Source organism: Mytilinidion resinicola (genome assembly GCF_010093595.1).
Source record: "Mytilinidion resinicola strain CBS 304.34 unplaced genomic scaffold BDZ99scaffold_4, whole genome shotgun sequence".
Lineage (NCBI taxonomy): Eukaryota > Fungi > Ascomycota > Dothideomycetes > Mytilinidiales > Mytilinidiaceae > Mytilinidion > Mytilinidion resinicola.
Genome location: NW_022985440.1, coordinates 2,066,306 through 2,084,081, shown reverse-complemented (window position 1 = coordinate 2,084,081; position 17,776 = coordinate 2,066,306). Strand labels below are relative to the sequence as shown.

At 50.7% G+C, this 17,776-nt stretch overlaps 7 protein-coding genes across 7 annotated transcripts; 4 read left to right on the top strand and 3 right to left on the bottom strand.

Annotated features, from left to right (window-relative positions):
* Positions 1 to 290: 290 nt before the first annotated feature.
* BDZ99DRAFT_495875 (4-diphosphocytidyl-2C-methyl-D-erythritol kinase) lies at positions 291 to 1,561 on the bottom strand (the record flags this gene model as incomplete). The annotated part of the gene is made up of 2 exons (XM_033723406.1): positions 1,111 to 1,561; positions 291 to 971 (listed from the first exon to the last, which is right to left on the bottom strand). Exons 1-2 carry the CDS (start codon positions 1,222 to 1,224, stop codon positions 291 to 293), a joined length of 795 nt encoding a protein of 264 aa, XP_033581358.1. The 5' UTR covers positions 1,225 to 1,561.
* A 222-nt stretch (positions 1,562 to 1,783) lies between these two features.
* On the top strand, positions 1,784 to 3,376 carry BDZ99DRAFT_516987 (uncharacterized protein; the record flags this gene model as incomplete). Its single annotated transcript, XM_033725125.1, has 1 exon — positions 1,784 to 3,376. The coding sequence occupies one exon, from the start codon at positions 1,784 to 1,786 to the stop codon at positions 3,374 to 3,376; it is 1,593 nt and encodes a 530-aa protein (XP_033581357.1).
* A 3,140-nt stretch (positions 3,377 to 6,516) lies between these two features.
* Positions 6,517 to 8,641, top strand: BDZ99DRAFT_507002 (MFS general substrate transporter; the record flags this gene model as incomplete). Its single annotated transcript, XM_033724210.1, has 5 exons — positions 6,517 to 6,579; positions 6,624 to 7,116; positions 7,194 to 7,697; positions 7,756 to 7,916; positions 8,038 to 8,641. The coding sequence occupies 5 exons, from the start codon at positions 6,517 to 6,519 to the stop codon at positions 8,410 to 8,412; spliced, it is 1,596 nt and encodes a 531-aa protein (XP_033581356.1). The 3' UTR covers positions 8,413 to 8,641.
* Positions 8,642 to 9,966: 1,325 nt separating this feature from the next.
* Positions 9,967 to 11,066, top strand: BDZ99DRAFT_460047 (uncharacterized protein). The gene has a single exon (XM_033719301.1). It carries the CDS (start codon positions 10,004 to 10,006, stop codon positions 10,925 to 10,927), a length of 924 nt encoding a protein of 307 aa, XP_033581355.1. The 5' UTR covers positions 9,967 to 10,003; the 3' UTR covers positions 10,928 to 11,066.
* Positions 11,067 to 11,594: 528 nt separating this feature from the next.
* Positions 11,595 to 11,878, bottom strand: BDZ99DRAFT_460045 (uncharacterized protein). The gene has a single exon (XM_033719300.1). The coding sequence runs from the start codon at positions 11,779 to 11,781 to the stop codon at positions 11,626 to 11,628; it is 156 nt and encodes a 51-aa protein (XP_033581354.1). The 5' UTR covers positions 11,782 to 11,878; the 3' UTR covers positions 11,595 to 11,625.
* BDZ99DRAFT_236096 (uncharacterized protein) lies at positions 11,846 to 12,932 on the top strand. The gene is made up of 4 exons (XM_033713567.1): positions 11,846 to 12,234; positions 12,292 to 12,327; positions 12,390 to 12,539; positions 12,690 to 12,932. The coding sequence occupies exons 1-4, from the start codon at positions 12,040 to 12,042 to the stop codon at positions 12,759 to 12,761; spliced, it is 453 nt and encodes a 150-aa protein (XP_033581353.1). The 5' UTR covers positions 11,846 to 12,039; the 3' UTR covers positions 12,762 to 12,932.
* Positions 12,701 to 15,460, bottom strand: BDZ99DRAFT_460043 (uncharacterized protein). Its single transcript, XM_033719299.1, has 8 exons — positions 15,300 to 15,460; positions 15,107 to 15,248; positions 14,353 to 14,635; positions 14,037 to 14,294; positions 13,874 to 13,986; positions 13,475 to 13,817; positions 13,312 to 13,421; positions 12,701 to 13,263 (listed from the first exon to the last, which is right to left on the bottom strand). Exons 1-8 carry the CDS (start codon positions 15,340 to 15,342, stop codon positions 13,014 to 13,016), a joined length of 1,542 nt encoding a protein of 513 aa, XP_033581352.1. The 5' UTR covers positions 15,343 to 15,460; the 3' UTR covers positions 12,701 to 13,013.
* Between the last annotated feature and the right edge of the window lie 2,316 nt (positions 15,461 to 17,776).

The window sequence follows — 17,776 nt, the reverse complement described above, 5'->3', positions numbered from 1 at the left end:
ATGCTAGGGGGCCAAAACTCTACTATAACTAAATGTGGCCATTAAGAGACCCTAAAAATTTGTCTTATAATATTGAAACAGCTATGCATATCTTTATTCTAAGTTATAGATTTAAATCTTTTATAGTTGTTGAGGTTGCTGGGGTGTCAAAACGTCTAAATCGCACCAAAAATTAAGCGCCACCACTCGCTTGTAACCACCACATGCATGTAGAACACGTTAGTTAAACCTGAGCCATGAGTAAGCAACATTCAGGCTCCCGAGGTCCACCGCAGCTCCACGATTCATATCTACAATTCGATTCCGGATACTGGTCCTGTTGTCGTTATGACCTTTCTGAATAGACCTGTTTCCCTCAGCGCAACCGCCAGACTTCCGCCATGATCTTCATCTCTTGCCAGGAAGGCGCAGGTGGATCCGGATCCAGTCATGATACTGGCAAGTGCGCCTTTCTCCTGACCAGCATCGATCGCAGATCGGATTTCGGGCAGCAACACAGCGGCCGCTGGTTCAAGATCGTTGCGAAGTAACCCGGCCAGCTCATGTGGTGGCGCAGAGGCCCACGGTATCTGCAAACACGTCGCGTGCTTCTCTTTGTACTGCACCTCGTCGAAGCAACCATCCGCTAGAGCGTCGAATTGCGCAAATACATGTTTCGTAGCGAGGCTGGCTTTGGGCATGCCCAGGACCCAGTGCCACGTCCACGTGCTAGCCTTCAGCTCTTGCAGTGGTTGTCTGTGGCCGATGCCAACCGCCATCATTCCTTTGATGAAAAAAGGCGCGTCCTCACCGACCTGCGCTCCAATCGCTGCCAAATCATCTTCACCGAGGCCGAGCTGCCACTGAGTATTGCATCCGACGATTGCTGCCGCGGCGTCTGCACTTCCACCGCCAAGTCCGGCCTCCGTTGGTATGGCCTTTATCAGCTCAAAATGCTGATTCGGTTTGATACCGACGTGTTCTCCGAGCCGCTGCGCGGCTTTTATTACAAGATTTTTCGAGTCGATTGTTATCTTATCGCTGTCCTCACTGGAAACTGTGATGGCCAGGCCAGTTTGATCTCGTAGGGACGAGTCTCAGCTCATCGTAAAGGGCAATTGCCTGGTACACTGTCATAATATCGTGGTAGCCGTCTTCTCGTGACTGTCCGGCTTGAAGGTATATATTCAGTTTAGCAGGTGCTCGAAGGATAACGCACTCCAGCTCCAAGCTGGATGAAGCCATGTTGATGAGAAGGAAGGGCTAGAAACACATCTCCCGACTCCCGAGTGACGAATAACCTCTCATTAAACCTCTCATTAAACACCTAATTTTCCGGTGAGTAGCTGCACGCTTCAGGTTTCCTATCGACAACTTTTCAGAAAGGCCAAACCCGGTCACCGGGTAGCAAGCAGTAGCAGCACCGATTCGTACGGCTACCACATAGCTCTGCTGACTCTACCTGAATGCGGCTGGAGCAAGAGCGGTTGCACCGCACGGGGAAGCTCGTCTCTGGTCCGACTGGGTTCTGTATGCATAAGCCACAAGAAGAAAATTACTATTATTAGCAAACTGTTCACCGGTAGAAAATAATCCGTGGTTTCTATTTGCTGCAGATTATGTTGTGTAATGTCATTCCGGTCAATCGATACCTAGCCAAATTGGAAAGGAAAAAAAGGGATTTGTGGTCCCTACGATAGAATCCGATAGCCTGCGCAGTCAAAGCTGGGCCCGACAGAATCGTTTCAAGGGAACTCTTCTACGCCGGAATCTCACAAAGATCCCATTTCGGAACATTGCTACCATGGACACCGCAGCCGCTATCGCCATATCTTCCTTGGTAATTGCAATTTTAGCCTTATGGGCAGCAATTGCTCAGGTGAATATACAAGCCTCAGTCGAGGCGAGGAGGAAAGGAAAGACAGATAAACTCGCTCTAGGGGAGTGGGCGATAAAGTGGCCTCAGACAAAGGCCTTCGTTTTCAAAGCACTCAGTATCATCTACCTTCCATCTCCATTTGGCGATCCCCAAGTCCTCGCAGTGCCATTTATCACTGTGGGTGCCCTAGAAGACTGTTTCAGACATGAGCAAGCGAGATCCAAACGGGGTGCCATTGAAAGACGCATAAAAAGGAGGCTCGTCAAGTCAGCAACCCAGGCCATTACCACTGGCGGGGGGAGATTCACTGGCCGCATGTACGCTGTCCGTAGCACCACAAGGAAACGGTCCGAAGCTTGTTGGGCTGATGCTATGGACATGTGTGGAATTACTAGGAAGGACTGGCCACTCATGACGGGAGCCAGCGCGTTGGCATGTGATGGTGCAATACGACCGGCCAGCGCCGTTACCAACCTTCATTCTCTCTGGGGATTTGCTCGAGTCATGGATCTGAGGACTGTCGAAATCAAAGGCACAAGGATCACAATGACAAACGGTGGAGCCTCCATTTACCTTGATCAGTACGCTGGTGTCGATCGGCCAACAAAGCTGGCTCATTTCAGCGGCTCGCCCAATGGACGATACAGCATCGTGGAAGAAATGTCGCAACACACTGGAGAATCTATCTATGCAGATGCAGTGTGGTCTGACGGTTTTGTGCCTCTGCCTTCGCGGCTAGAGCCAAATCATGCGGCAGTCGCGATCAAAGCCGTGGGCAAACGGCGCGTAATTTGGCCAAGCTCCATAAAAGTGCCCATGCTAGACCGTAACGACCCTGCGTCAGATGAGAAGTTCTCGTCCTGGGCCAGTCAGTTCCTTGCCGACTACGGTATCTGCCAATTCAGTCCCAATAGAGTCTCTTACGCTCAGCTGATTGAGACTGACGAACCGGCTGTTATATCATGCATACGGACGTACCCAAGAGGCGAATTATCCCCCGAACAAGTCGAAGCCTCCGTTGCAGCACTTTCGTGGTGTATGGATCACTGGTGGCGAGATCAATACCAAATGAGCCAGAGACAGCAGAACGAAAGCACCATCCCTCGCCTCCCAATTGCGGACATCAATCAAATTAGCTCCGAGTTCGTCACCGGACGTGCGCAGGCTTGGAAATGGTGTGATGCCTTCAGAACTTCTAAAAGCGTGCAAGTCGAGTCGGACTGCTGGAAACACTGTGTGACGTATGTGGAGCAGCATAAGAGTGGCCACAATACAAAATCTACCTTGCGGCATGGGGAGCGAGCCGTGCTCGTCAAGGTATTTCAAACATGGAAACTCTACACCACATGCGATAGACTGCATAAGAGAGGAAATCCAAGGGATATTGATACATCTGTAAGAGCGGCCGCAATCTGCGAGATCATGCTGTTGTCCATGGCTCTGCTTGCAATTGCCACGGATAGTTCGCAAATTGGCTCCAGCGAAGTGAACAAAGCATTGGAAATTGAACTCAGTTAGGTCCATACTTAATCTAAATACCTGAATTGGCTGTAAGGCGCCGGAGCACCTCCCAGTAGATAGCTGTGTGAGCCCTTCAAGGAGCACTCACAGGCTCCTCACGTGCTAGAAAACACGTGTTCGCCCAGGCTCATAGGATTCGTCCGATACTCTAATATAGCCTATTCTCATCATTTTCATCCTGTTGCATACAAGTAGACAGCTACAGGGGTAGAGTCTCATTTCCCGTTTAGTTCATGGACACGTGACTTATGTCACGTTTCTCCAGCGCGGCTTGGCGCCCGCCTCGTCTGTGTATCAGATGCCTCGTAGATAGCCACGCAATACAACACGGGACGATTTCCATCACTGCATGCTCGTGTGCCTACGACATATCCAAAAGCCCCTGTCATGACCTTTACTTAGACAAGTAGGTCATAAGATTTCGAATGTAGCTGCAAATATCAAAGATTTCTATCAAAATTAGAACTTCCCACCGTCTTAAGACTATAGGCATCTTAAGAACATGCCGTCTTAAGAACATGCCGTCTTGAGAACATACCGTCTTAAGAACATGACTATCTATGGAACGGCCCGTAATATATCACAGAGTAAGTTTACTTAAGGCTTGAGGCCTGGAAACTGGAAACTGGCAGTAGAGTGAATAGCACCAGGAGCTTGGGTTTCGACTCTACCCAGTCTCAACTCAGGATCCGCTCACCCCAGCTCAGCCACAGCTCAGGTTGGAGCATGAGCAGCTCAGGTTCTTGAACGGGAAAGGAAATTGCTTGGGTGCACATTGGGATATCGTACTTGCTGTTATATTATGCAAGCCTCTATTACAGTACTTTTATGGTGCATGGATTACTAGAGCGGAATTAGTACTATATAAACTGGAGACAGTAGAATTAAAACAGCGTCCCTTGCCCGTTAATTATAGACATTAATTAAATTAACTCTAAGTTTATTACCGGATATGCGCTGGCTTAATTACAAGTTATGATTACACCTCTAAAACAATTAAGAGCGTGGAAGTTAAGTAGAACTGCTAAAAATACTATATGGCGCATGTGAAGCAGCGGAAGAGCGACCACGTTATAAACTTCACTTTGCGGCTTTAAGAGCGAGCTGTGTTTGTTAAGGTAATTTGAACGTGAAAACTTTGTGCTACACGCGATAGACTGTGTAAAAGCGGAAAGTTGAGGAGTATTGATATATTTACAAGTCGTCGCAACCTGTGAGATTACCTTGCTGGCTATGGCTCTACTTGCAATTACGATGAATAGTTTGCAAATAGGCTCCAGCGAAGGGAACAAAGCATCGGAGATTGAAATAAGTTAGGTTCATACTTGGAAAATACTCAGTTGTTCATACTATCATACCACCACAATGTGTATACTACCTAACCCGGGCTGCTTACCCGCTATGTAGTATCGTAAGTGCCTACTAGATATCGTCACGTTTTAGCGAGGGGCCTCAAATTTGTCCCGGGTCACGAATCAGGACCCCATATCGTTTTGTAAGCCTCAGAAGCTCAAGCTCCTTTACTCAGGTTGAAATTGATGTGAACTCTGATTTCTATAGACGTCTAGCTAGTTGTATATATACTAGGGGAAGGAAGGGGGCCACCCCCAGGGTGGCGCGCTAGTAAGTTCAGATGAGCCCTGCACAGCTGAGGCTTCAGCTCGGTTCTCTACAGCTGAGATTTCAGCTGGGTTCTCTACAGCTGATGTTCGGAGAGTAGCTTTCTGGCATATGAGTTGTTGATCCTAGGTTGTAGTGCTGCAACCTGAGTCCTTTCCAGGGATGATTGTCTGCCCTTGCCATGGATACGAAGCTCTTCAACTACGAGCTCGGCTTCAACGTCCGTCTAGGTATGTAGAAGGCGCAGCATTTGATGACTGGTGGGAGCGCTATGACGCACGCTATAGTGCTAACGGGCGTGCATGTTATTGATAGCAAGCCGGCGCGGCGGCTTGTGGAGAATTCCTGGTCTGTTACCGCAGGCTCACATGGTACTTTGTTATGAGCGATGAATGAACGGATGGGTTTGTTGTGTACCAGGCGGTGGTCGATCTGAGCGCAGTAAGTGCAACAGTCCGGAAAGAGCTTGATCCGAAGCCGAAGATGCTGGAACGGTGGGATTCGATGGGAGCACTTGGTTAGATTTGAGTCTGTCGATTTTTTGGCTTATGGGTTGATGGCGGAGTTGGGATGGGCTGCGATGGATTTTGGTAGGGTTCGTTCGTTAGGCGCTATGGTTTCCCCTGATGTTTTTGGTTCGGATACCGAGTCTAGCGTCGTAGATGAATGCTTTTTGACCATTTAAATCTGACCGTTCGTTGGCTTGTCAGGGCTTGGACTCTGCTGGTCAGGTTGGTTCTGACTCACCCCTCCATCATCAACATCTCCATTCACGCGCGGATCTTGTTAACCCGAGGTATGCGGAGGTCTTTGATGTCAAGAGAGCAGTATGGGAGAACAAACTGGCCATCATGACTGCCGACCCAGCCGAGCTAGTTGTTCAAGAAACAGACGTGGATTTGCCGGATTTGAATATAGATATTTCTAGCGATTGGTGGGTTTCGGATGTCTTTACGGCTTGGGATTTCTAGGTGCGTTCAAGACAGGCTTATTGCCGTGCGATCAACATATCATAACGAAAGGATAGCAAACAATATATACCTGCGCCATGCGTATGTTGACAAGCTTCATGCATAGATTTCAATAAGCTAGATCTTCTTCGCACTTATCCCAACTTCGAGTTATTGGGTTTCAAATCAGCGGACATAGAATAAGGCAGACGCAGACGATCGTAGATTCTGATTATTTCCTGGACGACAATTACCGAGCTCGCAAGGGGGCCATGCCTACTACCTTGCGTTCCAGCCGGTCCATATCGCAAGGCTTCCAGGCCCGCTTCTCTTGATCTTTTAAAAGATATAGGGTCCATCGAAGTAGCTCCATCTTCACTATTCATTCCTTTTATATATCAACTTGCGTATCAAATTCGAGGGTATCCCTGTCTACGATTTCTCTTTCGGCATATATTTTGACTACTGCTATGGAGCCATCACTAGTCCTCGACCACGAATCAGAGAAAAGTAAGAGCGATTTTACACGTTTACCATCTCGAATTGGCGACAAAGTAGAAATACCACATGACCACGACCACGAACCAGAGAGAAACACGAGCTTCTCCTCGCCTTCGCCGTCCGAAAATGGTGAAAAAGCAGAAACACCACATGAGGATATCGAGCCCTGGAAGGAATATCTCTCCAGTACTAAGCTCTACCTTACCGTGAGCTCTGTAACCATTATCTGCTTTCTTTTCCTGCTCGACATAAATATTATTGTCACCGCGATTCCTAGCATCACCAATCATTTTCACAGTCTCCCAGACGTTGGATGGTACGGTGGTGCCTATACGCTTGCAAATGCCACATTACAACCACTCACTGGGAAGTTATACACATACTTCCACCTCAAACAGGTATTCCTCGGTTGCTTTGCTATATTCGAGGTAGGATCTTTGATATGTGGCTTAGCTACTTCCTCGAAGATGCTGATTATCGGACGAGCGATCGCGGGAATGGGCTCTGCCGGCCTACAAAACGGGTCCCTCACCATGCTCGTTGTAGCAGTTCCAAGGGAGCGTCGACCAGCCCTTCTAGGAATCTGCATGGGAGGGGCGCAGCTCGGTCTAGTTTTAGGCCCTTTACTTGGAGGCGCTTTTACTGAATATGTGTCATGGCGATGGTGTACGATCCCGTTTTCTTCCCATTCACACACACTGAGAGACCCTGTAGCTTGCTAATCTTGCGTCTCTCGTCACTAGGCTTTTATATCAATCTTCCGATAGGCGGTGTCGCTGCTGCCGCGCTCCTCTTCATCCACATCCCCGATCAAATGCCCAAGGACAAGTTCTCGAATGTCATCCGTAATGTCTGGCCGAAACTCGACCTAGTGGGCTTCGTGATATTCGCGTCCGCTTCAATCATGTTTCTCCTCGCGCTCCAGTTCGGCGGAGTACAGCACCCGTGGGACAGTTCGACCGTCATTGGGCTCTTCTGCGGCGCAGGCGTCACCTACCTGGTGTTCGGCCTATGGGAAAAGCGAATGGGTGACAACGCCATGATCCCTCTTTCACTAGCCTCGCAGCAGATCATAATTTGCAGCTGCTTCTTCATATCCTTCTTGATGGGCTGTACTTTTGTCGCCTCTTACTACCTGCCTATCTACTTCCAGACTGTCAAAGGACGCTCGCCGTTGGCGAGTGGTGTTGACCTTCTTCCGAACGTTATGATGAACATCACTTTTGGAGTAAGCACGGGGATTGCGAGTATGTTGTCTAGCCTGAAGAACGCTTTATTTAAGTACGAAAGCTTATAACCAGGCAGTCTCGAAGTTTGGTTACTATCTCCCATTCGGCGTGCTGTCCGGTATTTTCTTGGCCACTGCAAATGGCCTCTTCTCTACTCTTTCGCCTACTACGCCACTTGCGCGCCAAGTCGGTTTCCAGATCTTGCTCGGCGTGGGCCAGGGCTTAGGCGTTCAAATTGTAAGCAAACCTCATCTGATCCGCTGGGGCTGGGTCCTACCATCACCCAAATCCTCCATCCACCACAGCCCTCCTCCCGTCCTAACCCATTGAAACACACCCCATTAAGTCTTCCCCCCAGGGCATGACCGCCGCCCAAAACGCCGTCTCAGACGCCCAAACCGCTCTCGCCATGTCCCTCATCATGTTTAGCCAGACCTTCACAGGCTCCATCTATCTCACCGTTGCCAATACGATTCTCTCCAACACACTGAAGAGCAAGATCCCGCAATATGCGCCCAGGGTCAATGTGCAGGCTGTTATCAACGCCGGCGCCACGGGCGTTAGGCAAGTGGTACACGGGACGGAGCTGGCGGGAGTATTGAGGGCGTACACAGATGCTATTGATCGAGTGTTTTATTTGAGCATTGCAATGGGGGTCGGAGCTTTTGGGGTTGCTTGGGGGTTGGGGTGGAAGGATATTAGAAGGAAGGGGCCTGCAGAATCGCCGGCGTAGGGAGAGCCGGATGGCCGGGTATTATAGGAAGGGGGATGTGGTTGCTAGATGTAACGGATCGTCTCTTACGTGGCCCGTATGTGTTCACACAATACGCGATATAGGTAAATACGTCGTCGGGGTGCGATAGTCTCCAAAAGGTCGGGCAATAAAGCAATAGAAATCAGGCATAAGACGGGTTACTCTACTAACTATAGATAGTATTGTAGAATCTTGAGTTGAACACCAGATTCTTATCTACGAGAACGAGTGTACTTAAATACAAATCTGTGACTCGTCGTCGAGCTATCGATCCTGGTTCGTCCGCTCGTTGACCACCCCAATCTGCACACTACCTACCCCTCTGCTCACATTATCCTGCGCCACTGTGGCTGAGATCGGCTCAGGCCCGGCTCAGCTTCGGCTCAGCTTCGGCTCAGGTCGGCTCAGGTCTGCTCAGGTCTGTTCAGGTACCTCACCAAAAGCTGTCAAATATTACATCAACACGATCATCACAATTTGTGTCACAATTCAACCGCGTTTTCTAGCGAGTCACTACAATCACGGTCAGAAAAACATCACACAAATTCGATACTCAACCATGGGATTCCCACTACAGACGCATCTACAGGCTCTGCTTGCTCCTGGTCCTGTAGCCAGCAGAAATATCGCTTCAAAGAAATGTCTCACAACGCGCTGTGGTTGTGTTTCGCCGGGCGCAGGACAAGGGGCAATCAACCTACTGCCGCAAACCCCCCCAAATACAAGATACGCACAACACAGCTACAGCCACCCGTAGCCATAGCTACACTACACAAATACTATGAACACTTTAGAACTAAGGATCTAGGGCTGGTACGGCAGATGTAGGATTCATGTAGCAAGCTGGCTATGTAGCGCCAATACAGGTTATAGGGTAGGACTGCGCATTACCACACACCGCAGCCCTAGTAGTGCCTGCGTGGTATGGGAGGAATTGGCCGCCTTAGGGTGAGTCACAGATTATCCAATACAACTATAAAAACACCTGCTAGCAGGCGCACCAGACACATAACGGGTGCAAGCACCAAGGAATTAAAGGAATATACGTTTATAGAGATTGCTTGGGCGGAGCTAGCGGAGGAGGGCTTGCACTGTGCGCCCCTGGCGCTCTACATCCGCAATATGAAAGAACCAACCAACCAACCACAATCACGGTCAAAGGGCTCTCTGCCCAAACTCTATTCCCTAATGCCCGTGAACGAAACATGCTATACGGTGAACGCGGTAATTGCGCTTAAAAGGTACATCTTTCAGCATCCCGGACCTAAATGGTCTTCCGGGACTCTCAACTAACCAATAGAACTTTTCAAAATGCTGCATGAGCAAAACCTCGGCATGAGATGAATTTCAAGTTCTTGCTCAACGGTTGGACTTCGTACTGTCAACACCCAGGCTTGACACGGGAGTCTAGGCTTGTCCACAGCATCGGAAAGGGGCATACATAATCGCTTGCCGACCTTTGAAATGATCTATAAAGTACGGCTATCACTTGACAACTTAGCTCGACATTATATCTTTATCTCGCTCACAGATCTCACCACACTTCAATCCGTTTCAGATAACTGCGAATATGCAGCTAATTCACGCTCTTATTTCTTCGTCTCTGCTGCTGGGTAGCGCACTAGCAAGTGTCGGAACACAACAGGTGCTCGGCATTCCGCAAGAAAAATCGAACGCAACCCGTCCTGTGTATGCTATCGCCCATCGAGTGTTGATGACGACTGGCATCTGGGACGCCTTGAACGATGGCGCAAACGCGCTTGAAATCGACATGATGCCCAACAAAAACGGTTGGAACGCGCAACATGACGGAGCAGCCGGCAGGGGCGACACGGCAGATCTTATGTTCAAAACCATTGCCGAAGCGCGTTCTCAAGGAAGAACCGTCACCTTTGTCTGGCTTGATCTGAAGAGCCCGGATTGGTGTCTCCTCGAACATGGACCAAAATGGAAACACTGCACTATCCAAGCACTCCGCGACCTGGCAGCGAAGTACCTAGAGCCCGTTGGCGTCAAGGTGCTATATGGATTTTACAACGGAAAGGAGAAGGCGTTGGCGTCCATCGCACCGAATCTGAAGAGCTTCGAAGCAATCAACATGAACGGCGAGGCGCAAGAATGCCTAGACGCGTTCGATAAAGTAGCGACCAATGTCGGCCGCTCAAAACTCATTATGTCCTACGGCTTCTTTGCCTTGTCCGCCGCTTTCGGCAACTGCCACGAGACGGGCTACAAAACGTGCACCGAAGTGAGGAAGGGATACGAAATGAATAAGTTCGGCAAAGTCTTCGGGTGGACGAGTCTGCGGGGCCATGCTTGGTACGTGGACAAGCTGTTTGCGGAAGCCGGTGTTGATGGAATGATTTATGGATTCAAACTCAATCACTACGTGGGTAGCGAGGCGACGAAGGAGGCGGCCACGGATATCTTGAATTGGGCGAAGAATCACTCTCGGACGCATCATGTTGCTACTTTAGCTGATGCCCCCTGGTGATGGAAATACGGAACTCAGACACCCACATACTAGAGCATTGACACCACATTTGCATTGTCTTTCTCCCGTACTGTTAAGTTGGAAGCTCAGAGTCGTCGTACAATGCAATAACTTAGTGCAAGCAGCCAGGGATCGCCTAATCGAGAATTACTTACAAATACCGTAACGCCGGAATTGTGAACTGCTATCACTTTATTACTCTTTAGCCTTTAACCACCAATGTTAGTCCCGGGGATGCCAACCTTCAAAGGCTGGCGTAAGATGCAAACACCTGCCCGATATGTGCTTCTAGCCCTCAATGGCCTGCGTCAACTCTATCTGACAAGAGATCGCCACCTCATACGCAGAAAGGAAGGCGCAGCTAGATCCGCGGTGATAGCAGGGTCAAGAGATTTATGGTAATGATGTTCGCAGCGAGCTCCGCCCCTCCCGGCTCCTCTTATTGCCGATATGATGCGGTTGAAGCGTGATTATTTGATGTCCATGGGTGGATGATTTCCCATTGAACTTTTTAGCGGGGCTTCAATATGCCGCGAAAGGAGGGCTACTTCCGCCCCTGCCCTTCTTGAGCCACCTACTCCATGAAACGATATACTCAGGGAAGCACCCTCTCTGTATATACACTGCCTGTCGGTCCACCCCATTCCATCTCAATCACCACTATCGGACTCAGGTTGAAAATTGATGTGAACTCTGTCTTATTTCGGGGGCCCGAAGGCCAAACTATATACTACGTAGGAAGTAACTGTATGAATAGGCAGAAGCACTAATTGGAGGCAGCAGTAGGCAGCATTAGGCAGGGTAGGCCACCGTACCCCAACCCCTCTCTGTAGAAGTTGTAACTGGCTAGGCATGTAGGCAGCTACTATGCCAGCAACTCCAAGTCTGTACGTAGGTGACCGTGAACCGTATGAGTTGTTGATCCTAGGTTGTAGCTGTTACAACCCGAGTATCGGCCCGTTACTAAACGCCGAGATGCTTCCGTGGATCATCAAGAAGACTAGGTTCGAAACTTCGGAACACAGCAAGACTGCTCATACTTCTCTTCTGGTCGCCGGGTGACATGAACTCTTTCAAAGCCTTCGGTCGAGAAAAACCACTCGTCGGTCCATATGACCCGAGCCCACTGCTCTGGCTTCCAGCTTAAATGCTCCAGCTGCCCATGCCAAGCACACCTGCTTTTGTGCTTTAGTGAGCAGAGGCTTCGCAGTCGCCACGCGGCGCCCGTACAACTCCATCCTAAACGCTGCCATCAGGGCTTTGCGGGTGTTGGTGTCCAAGGACAACTTGCAGAGTTGCTACAATCAGTTAAGTGGGGCTCACGGGTGAAGATTGGATTGATTGACTACTTACTTAGGTTAAAGGTTTCCTATATAGGCTTAATTCCATACTATACTAAGGTTAGCGCCGCTTGTCCAAGAGCAGATTAATTGATTGTTGGCAGCTCTGAACTGTCGACAAGACGGTCAAGATCTGGGACGCGAGCAGGAGCGCGTGCCTGCAGACGCTCGACGGCCATAGCCGTATTATAATCTCAATGGCCCGACCTGCTCCGGCCACAGCCTTGTTGACACAAGCTGTTACGGAAGCACTTTCTTGTTTCCATCGGATGGTAAGTGTACTCAAGAACGGGGGCCCTGAAACTGGACCCTGGTAAACCTGCGGGCCTGGAAATGGGCCTTCTGAGGCAGGGCGAGGACCACAGTCTCAACCCTCCCTGTCGAATACAGGGCCCAAAACTGGGTTCTAACAAGCTGCTTAGTCTCGAATCATAATACGCTCACCCCAACACAGCCACAGCTCAGGCTGGAGCATGAGCAGCTCAGTTCCCTGAACGGGAAAGGAAACTGCTTGGGTGCACATTGGGATGTTGTACTACCTGGTATAAATGTTGCGCAGAGTGTATACAACGAAGAAAATTGCTAGCTTTTCCAGGCTCTTAGCTCTCATTAGATTAGACGGACACCGAAACCAAATCTTTCCCTATTTCCCAAAAGCACAAAAGGTATCATATCATACACCAATTCAAAAGAAACCGTGGACCCGCATTATCAACCACATTATCATCATCCCGATTGAATAGGCATCATCCCGATTGAATAGGCACCATCCCGACTAGCGATGGCATTACCTGCAGTGCCGTCGGGTCCATCGACCAGCTGTTGAGGTCGGCAATCTGGGCTTGGAACACCGGCGTCAACCTCGTGCACCCAGCCTCCGTGTCCCAGTAATGGCAAGCTTCATTGGGGAAAGGCCAATTGATACAGATGTGCCCGATGAAAGCCCCCGGCCTGAACTCGGTGGGATGGTCATAGAGATACTGTCGGAGTCTTGGCCTACGCGAGTCAGAATGATCCAGCTTGTGGCTTGACCGGAAAGCTTACCAAGGAATAAGATCCACAAGAAGGTCATACGCCGTACAGTCCTGTCGAGCTAGTGGCATCAGCCACTCTGGTAGCTCGTTCATATTCTCAACGCTTGGCCATATCATCCACTGTGGGCATACGTTAACGACACGCCTTCTTACTGAGTTGCTAGGCAACATACCTTCATCATCTTGGTGAGCAGGTATGCAGATGCGAGTTGAATTGGTAGAGGATGGCTTCCGAGCATCTTATTGATTGTACGCGACGACCAGGTTGGGACCGTCTGTCCATCATAGGCGTCTGTAAACCCTAGTAGTATCGAGTCGACGTCTACCTCTCCCCGGCCAAAGATTTGTAGCGGATCCCACTCATTCGCCAGAAGCTCCCGTTTGGTCCTTCGATAAAAAGCGCAGTCGAAGCTGAATTTGCCCACGGGATCATTGGGTATGTAAGAGAAGGGTAGTATTGGTGGCTCGATATTTTGGTGCAAAGAATAGTGGGAGCCGTTCTGGCTTGAATCTCGACTGTTCCCTTGGTTAGTACTATGAAGCGCGACCCCTTTCCACTAGATTCCTCGTACCTTTGCTCCCGGGACGAGCTGTCGTATGACGATGCAACTAGGTTTTGGGATGTTTCCATTTGTAAATCGTTGTCTGAGCTTCCTCCATCGCTTTGCTGATTTTGAGACGAGTCCTGGACAGTGATTAGTCGTGTTCTCTTTTCTTGCATGCAGAGAAACCAACCATAAGAGTCTTGGACATTGCTTTGGCAGAGTGGCGCGCAAATCCATTCCTTGACACTTCTTGTGCAAGCTGGAGCGCTGCTGCTCTGTTCGACGCCATGGCTAGTGGAGTGAGTAGGGACTTAACGTCGTGGAGTTCTCTCTCCAGTCTTTTAACATGCGCTCGAAGCTGTGTCGTCGTCTTTCCGTCCGCCATGTCGTACAAACACGGGAGGTTCTTCGCTTGACAAGTGTTACATCTTGGTCGCACTCCGTCGCACTGCGAGCAGATGTTAGCATCATTCAGCCTGGCAGCAGCACTTTCATACAATTCGTACCTTTGATTTCCGTTTCCTACAGCTTTCACACGCTATCGAGGTTATCTTTCCTCTTGGTGTTCGAAGCGCGTAGGTCCCAGATATCGGAGAGACTAGCTGGGTTGTCTTCGAACTCCCTAATGAGCCGACCATGCCTTGCTTTGGTGCTAGAGGCGCCTTGGATGCCTGTTCTCCGGTGGTGCTATGAGGTCGGATCTCCAGTGTCGCGACCTGTGGCGAATCGAAATGCGCCATCTGTGGCTGCTCATCACCCGCCGATGAGGACGAAGACGACGAGTTCGTGCTATTCAACAGTCAGCTTCCACGTTCCAGCTACCACGACAACGGAATGTAATGACGACTCTCGTGGACACTCGAAGAAAGTTAGAGTCCTTCCAGCTGGTACTTTCCTGCGTCTTTCAGATAAGGATTGCTCTAGCCTCCCCCAGGAACCTCTCTTTCTTGGCCTTCTTGCATTGGCCCTCAAACAGCTTGGCGGCTGTTCATGAAGCAACAGCAGGCTTGCAGCCATGTTGGTCAGAGATACAAAAGCAGGGCGCTGATGTCCGATCAGGCAGCTAATGGGGACATGAGTCTTCCCAAAACCATCTAGGCCAAGGGATATGCGGCTCTATTCGCAAAAATGGATATATCGACAGAGCGCCAACCGTCATGTCGATATGACAGGTAATAGTAAGGAACTCGGGGCGAGGGTTGAGGGGCCGCTCTGTTCTGCAACACAGAGGAAGGTATCACAAAAAATGAGATTGCTCACCCATTGTTGATGAAATGGGCACCAGGCGCGTCATACGAATCTTTCCTCGAGATCCTGCGAGTTTGGTGGTCGGCGGACTCCATGAAGCCGTTGGTGTTGGGCATGACGTTGGCGATGCCGCTGCCAGGCCAATAGTTATCCCCTAGAGTTGCGGCGTCAATACAGGGTTGATAGGCAGGAACACGGCACGAACCAGAAGACATTTCATAAACTCCAGGGGTCATCAACGCGATCATTGCTTTGCTTGGGGGAGAGGGCAGCGAGTGGGGTCAACGACAGGCAGTGATGCTGATATCAAATATCAAAGGGTGACGGAGGCGGGATGCTTTGAGGAAAACATGGAATGAAGCGTGCCTTTGAAATGGAATGGCTACGATCTATCTTGAGCTGCTCAGTTGCTCGGAGCAGATCCTACCGCAATCGGAAAAGTATAGGGACGGTTCGACTAACTACCGCTGCGACCAAGTACCACGGGTGGGCCCCAAGCTTAGGAGGAGACTTGGATAGACGCACGGGCATACCCAACCCGCGGGGAACCGGCAAGTTGAGTTGGTGGTTGAGAGAGGCGCCGGGCGGCCCTTGGACCCAAATGCTCCAGGGATCAAGGGACGCCTGCTGGCAGTAGTCTTGGATGGTCTTGGATAGGGCTTGACAGGGACCTCGCTAGAGTCTCTGGGAACGACGGTCTTTGCATGCAGCCACGCCGTCAACGCAACACCAACCGCTTGGAGAGGTCAAAGGCCGATGTAGTAACTTGGACACATGGCTGTCATATGCCTCATGCAGGAGAAGTGCGCCTTGGGGGGTGGGATATGGATGGATGACGCAGGAGGCCACTGGGGGAAAGATGCCGCGGCTGCTGTGCACGGCGGAAGACCAAGGGGCCTGGCGATGCCTGGCGGGAGCTAGATCTGAGGTCCAGGCATGGGTCTAGGCCTGCGACAGCCATTGTGTGTGGACGCAGCCCTGCAGAGTGGAGCCGCCTGGCGCACCTTCGGCCAACAGCGAAACTCGTCGCCAACCTCGCGTATATCGGCCCGACTGATGTGCCGCCTGCAGACGTCCAAGGCCTACCCTCCTTCGCCCTCCTCCAGCTCGTTCTGCCCGTCCGCCCGCCCCCGCGTAGAGTTGGGTGCGTCGCAACACCAAGACGCGCTTGTGACGCCATCATGGCCCCTGCTGCGCTGAACATGCCAGCCTGGCGTCGATCTCTGCCCCCCCTGGCCGTGCCTACCTGCACATCTCCTGCTGATTGGAAGCCGGGAGAAGGGTCGCGGAGGATGCCGACGACATCAAGTCCAGGGGCCAGGAAGGCTATCTGGAGTGCACCTTGAGTGCTATCCACCGCAGCCGCGTATGGGCGGAGCGCACACCTCCCACACCTCCCACACTCCCCTCTACCCCGTAGGTCTGTGTGACGAGAACATCACCACTTGCAAGCCGTCATTGTCCTCCCTTGATACCGCTATCGCCGTCCAAGACGAGCGTGGTGGGATCATTCCAGTGCTGTGCACGGATTGGCAGGGTCCAGTCCGGCTGTAGAGCTGTAGAGCTCGCGTTTCCACAGCCACTCCGGCGCCATGTTCCTTGGCCCTCTAGGAAAGCCGTTGTGTCGCTCGCGAACTACTCCGCACTCAATCGGCGTGCTAGAGAATCCGCTTGCGACCCAGGAATCTGTTCTCCCGCTGCCCACGCTTAACTCCATTGAGCAAGTACAGACGCCGAATGAGGGCCGACGCTAGGTATCATACAAATCGCAGCCAGGAACCTGGGCCCTGCTATCAAGTTTCACGGCTCCCGGACGCTGCGATAGGAGATCATTCCGCGTCACGAGACAGCGGCAATGACTGCCGCTGTGTGGCTGTAGTGCTGACCCCTCACACTCCAATCTATCAGGCTTGCCCCCTGTCGAAATGTCGAGGCAGCGACCGCCAAAGGGCTTCCCCGCTTCTACTCTCTGGGAGGTTGCACCCCTAGTACCTGTCGCATTGTCCAAGGGTCGTAGAAGCAACCGAATTTGACTTTCACGTGGCTTAGTCTATCGGCTCATCACTGCTTGGTCATACGCAGACTAGTGGCAAACTTTCCGCCAATGAACCAGGCAGCTTACCTTTAGATGTGGTCATGTCTCGAAAATCATGCTCCTCGGGAACTGGACGGTGGACCAAACGCAAATCTTCGTTCATCATTTCTCCACGTAGTAGGTGGTATTCCACAATGTTTTCAAGCCCCAAGCTGCTCGGTTATATCCGACCTCATCAATGATGTTCTCACTATCAAACCATTATGTTCCTCTAGACTTCGAACTTCACATGGCTTAATTCCTCACTTCTTCGATGGTTATACAGGGGCTACCCTACTAACAACTAGCCTCACTATGTCCATCTCTCAGCCTTGTGTCGGCGCTCAAGCCTTCCCCTTGTCGTGGAGCTCTGTTTCACCGACTTGAACCTTATGCTAGACCTGCTTGAGTGAATTGCAATGAGAAATGATAAGATGTATGCCGAGAAAGCTACCCTGGACGAGAACGACTGCGGATCCCTGTTGCTCAAATCGACGCTATCATCACCAATGATCCTATGCAGCGCATTGACACTCGAATTGAAGGTGACATGCATCAGGTGCCTAAACGAATGGCTTGAGATGGTGCAAAACTGGATGGGTGGATAG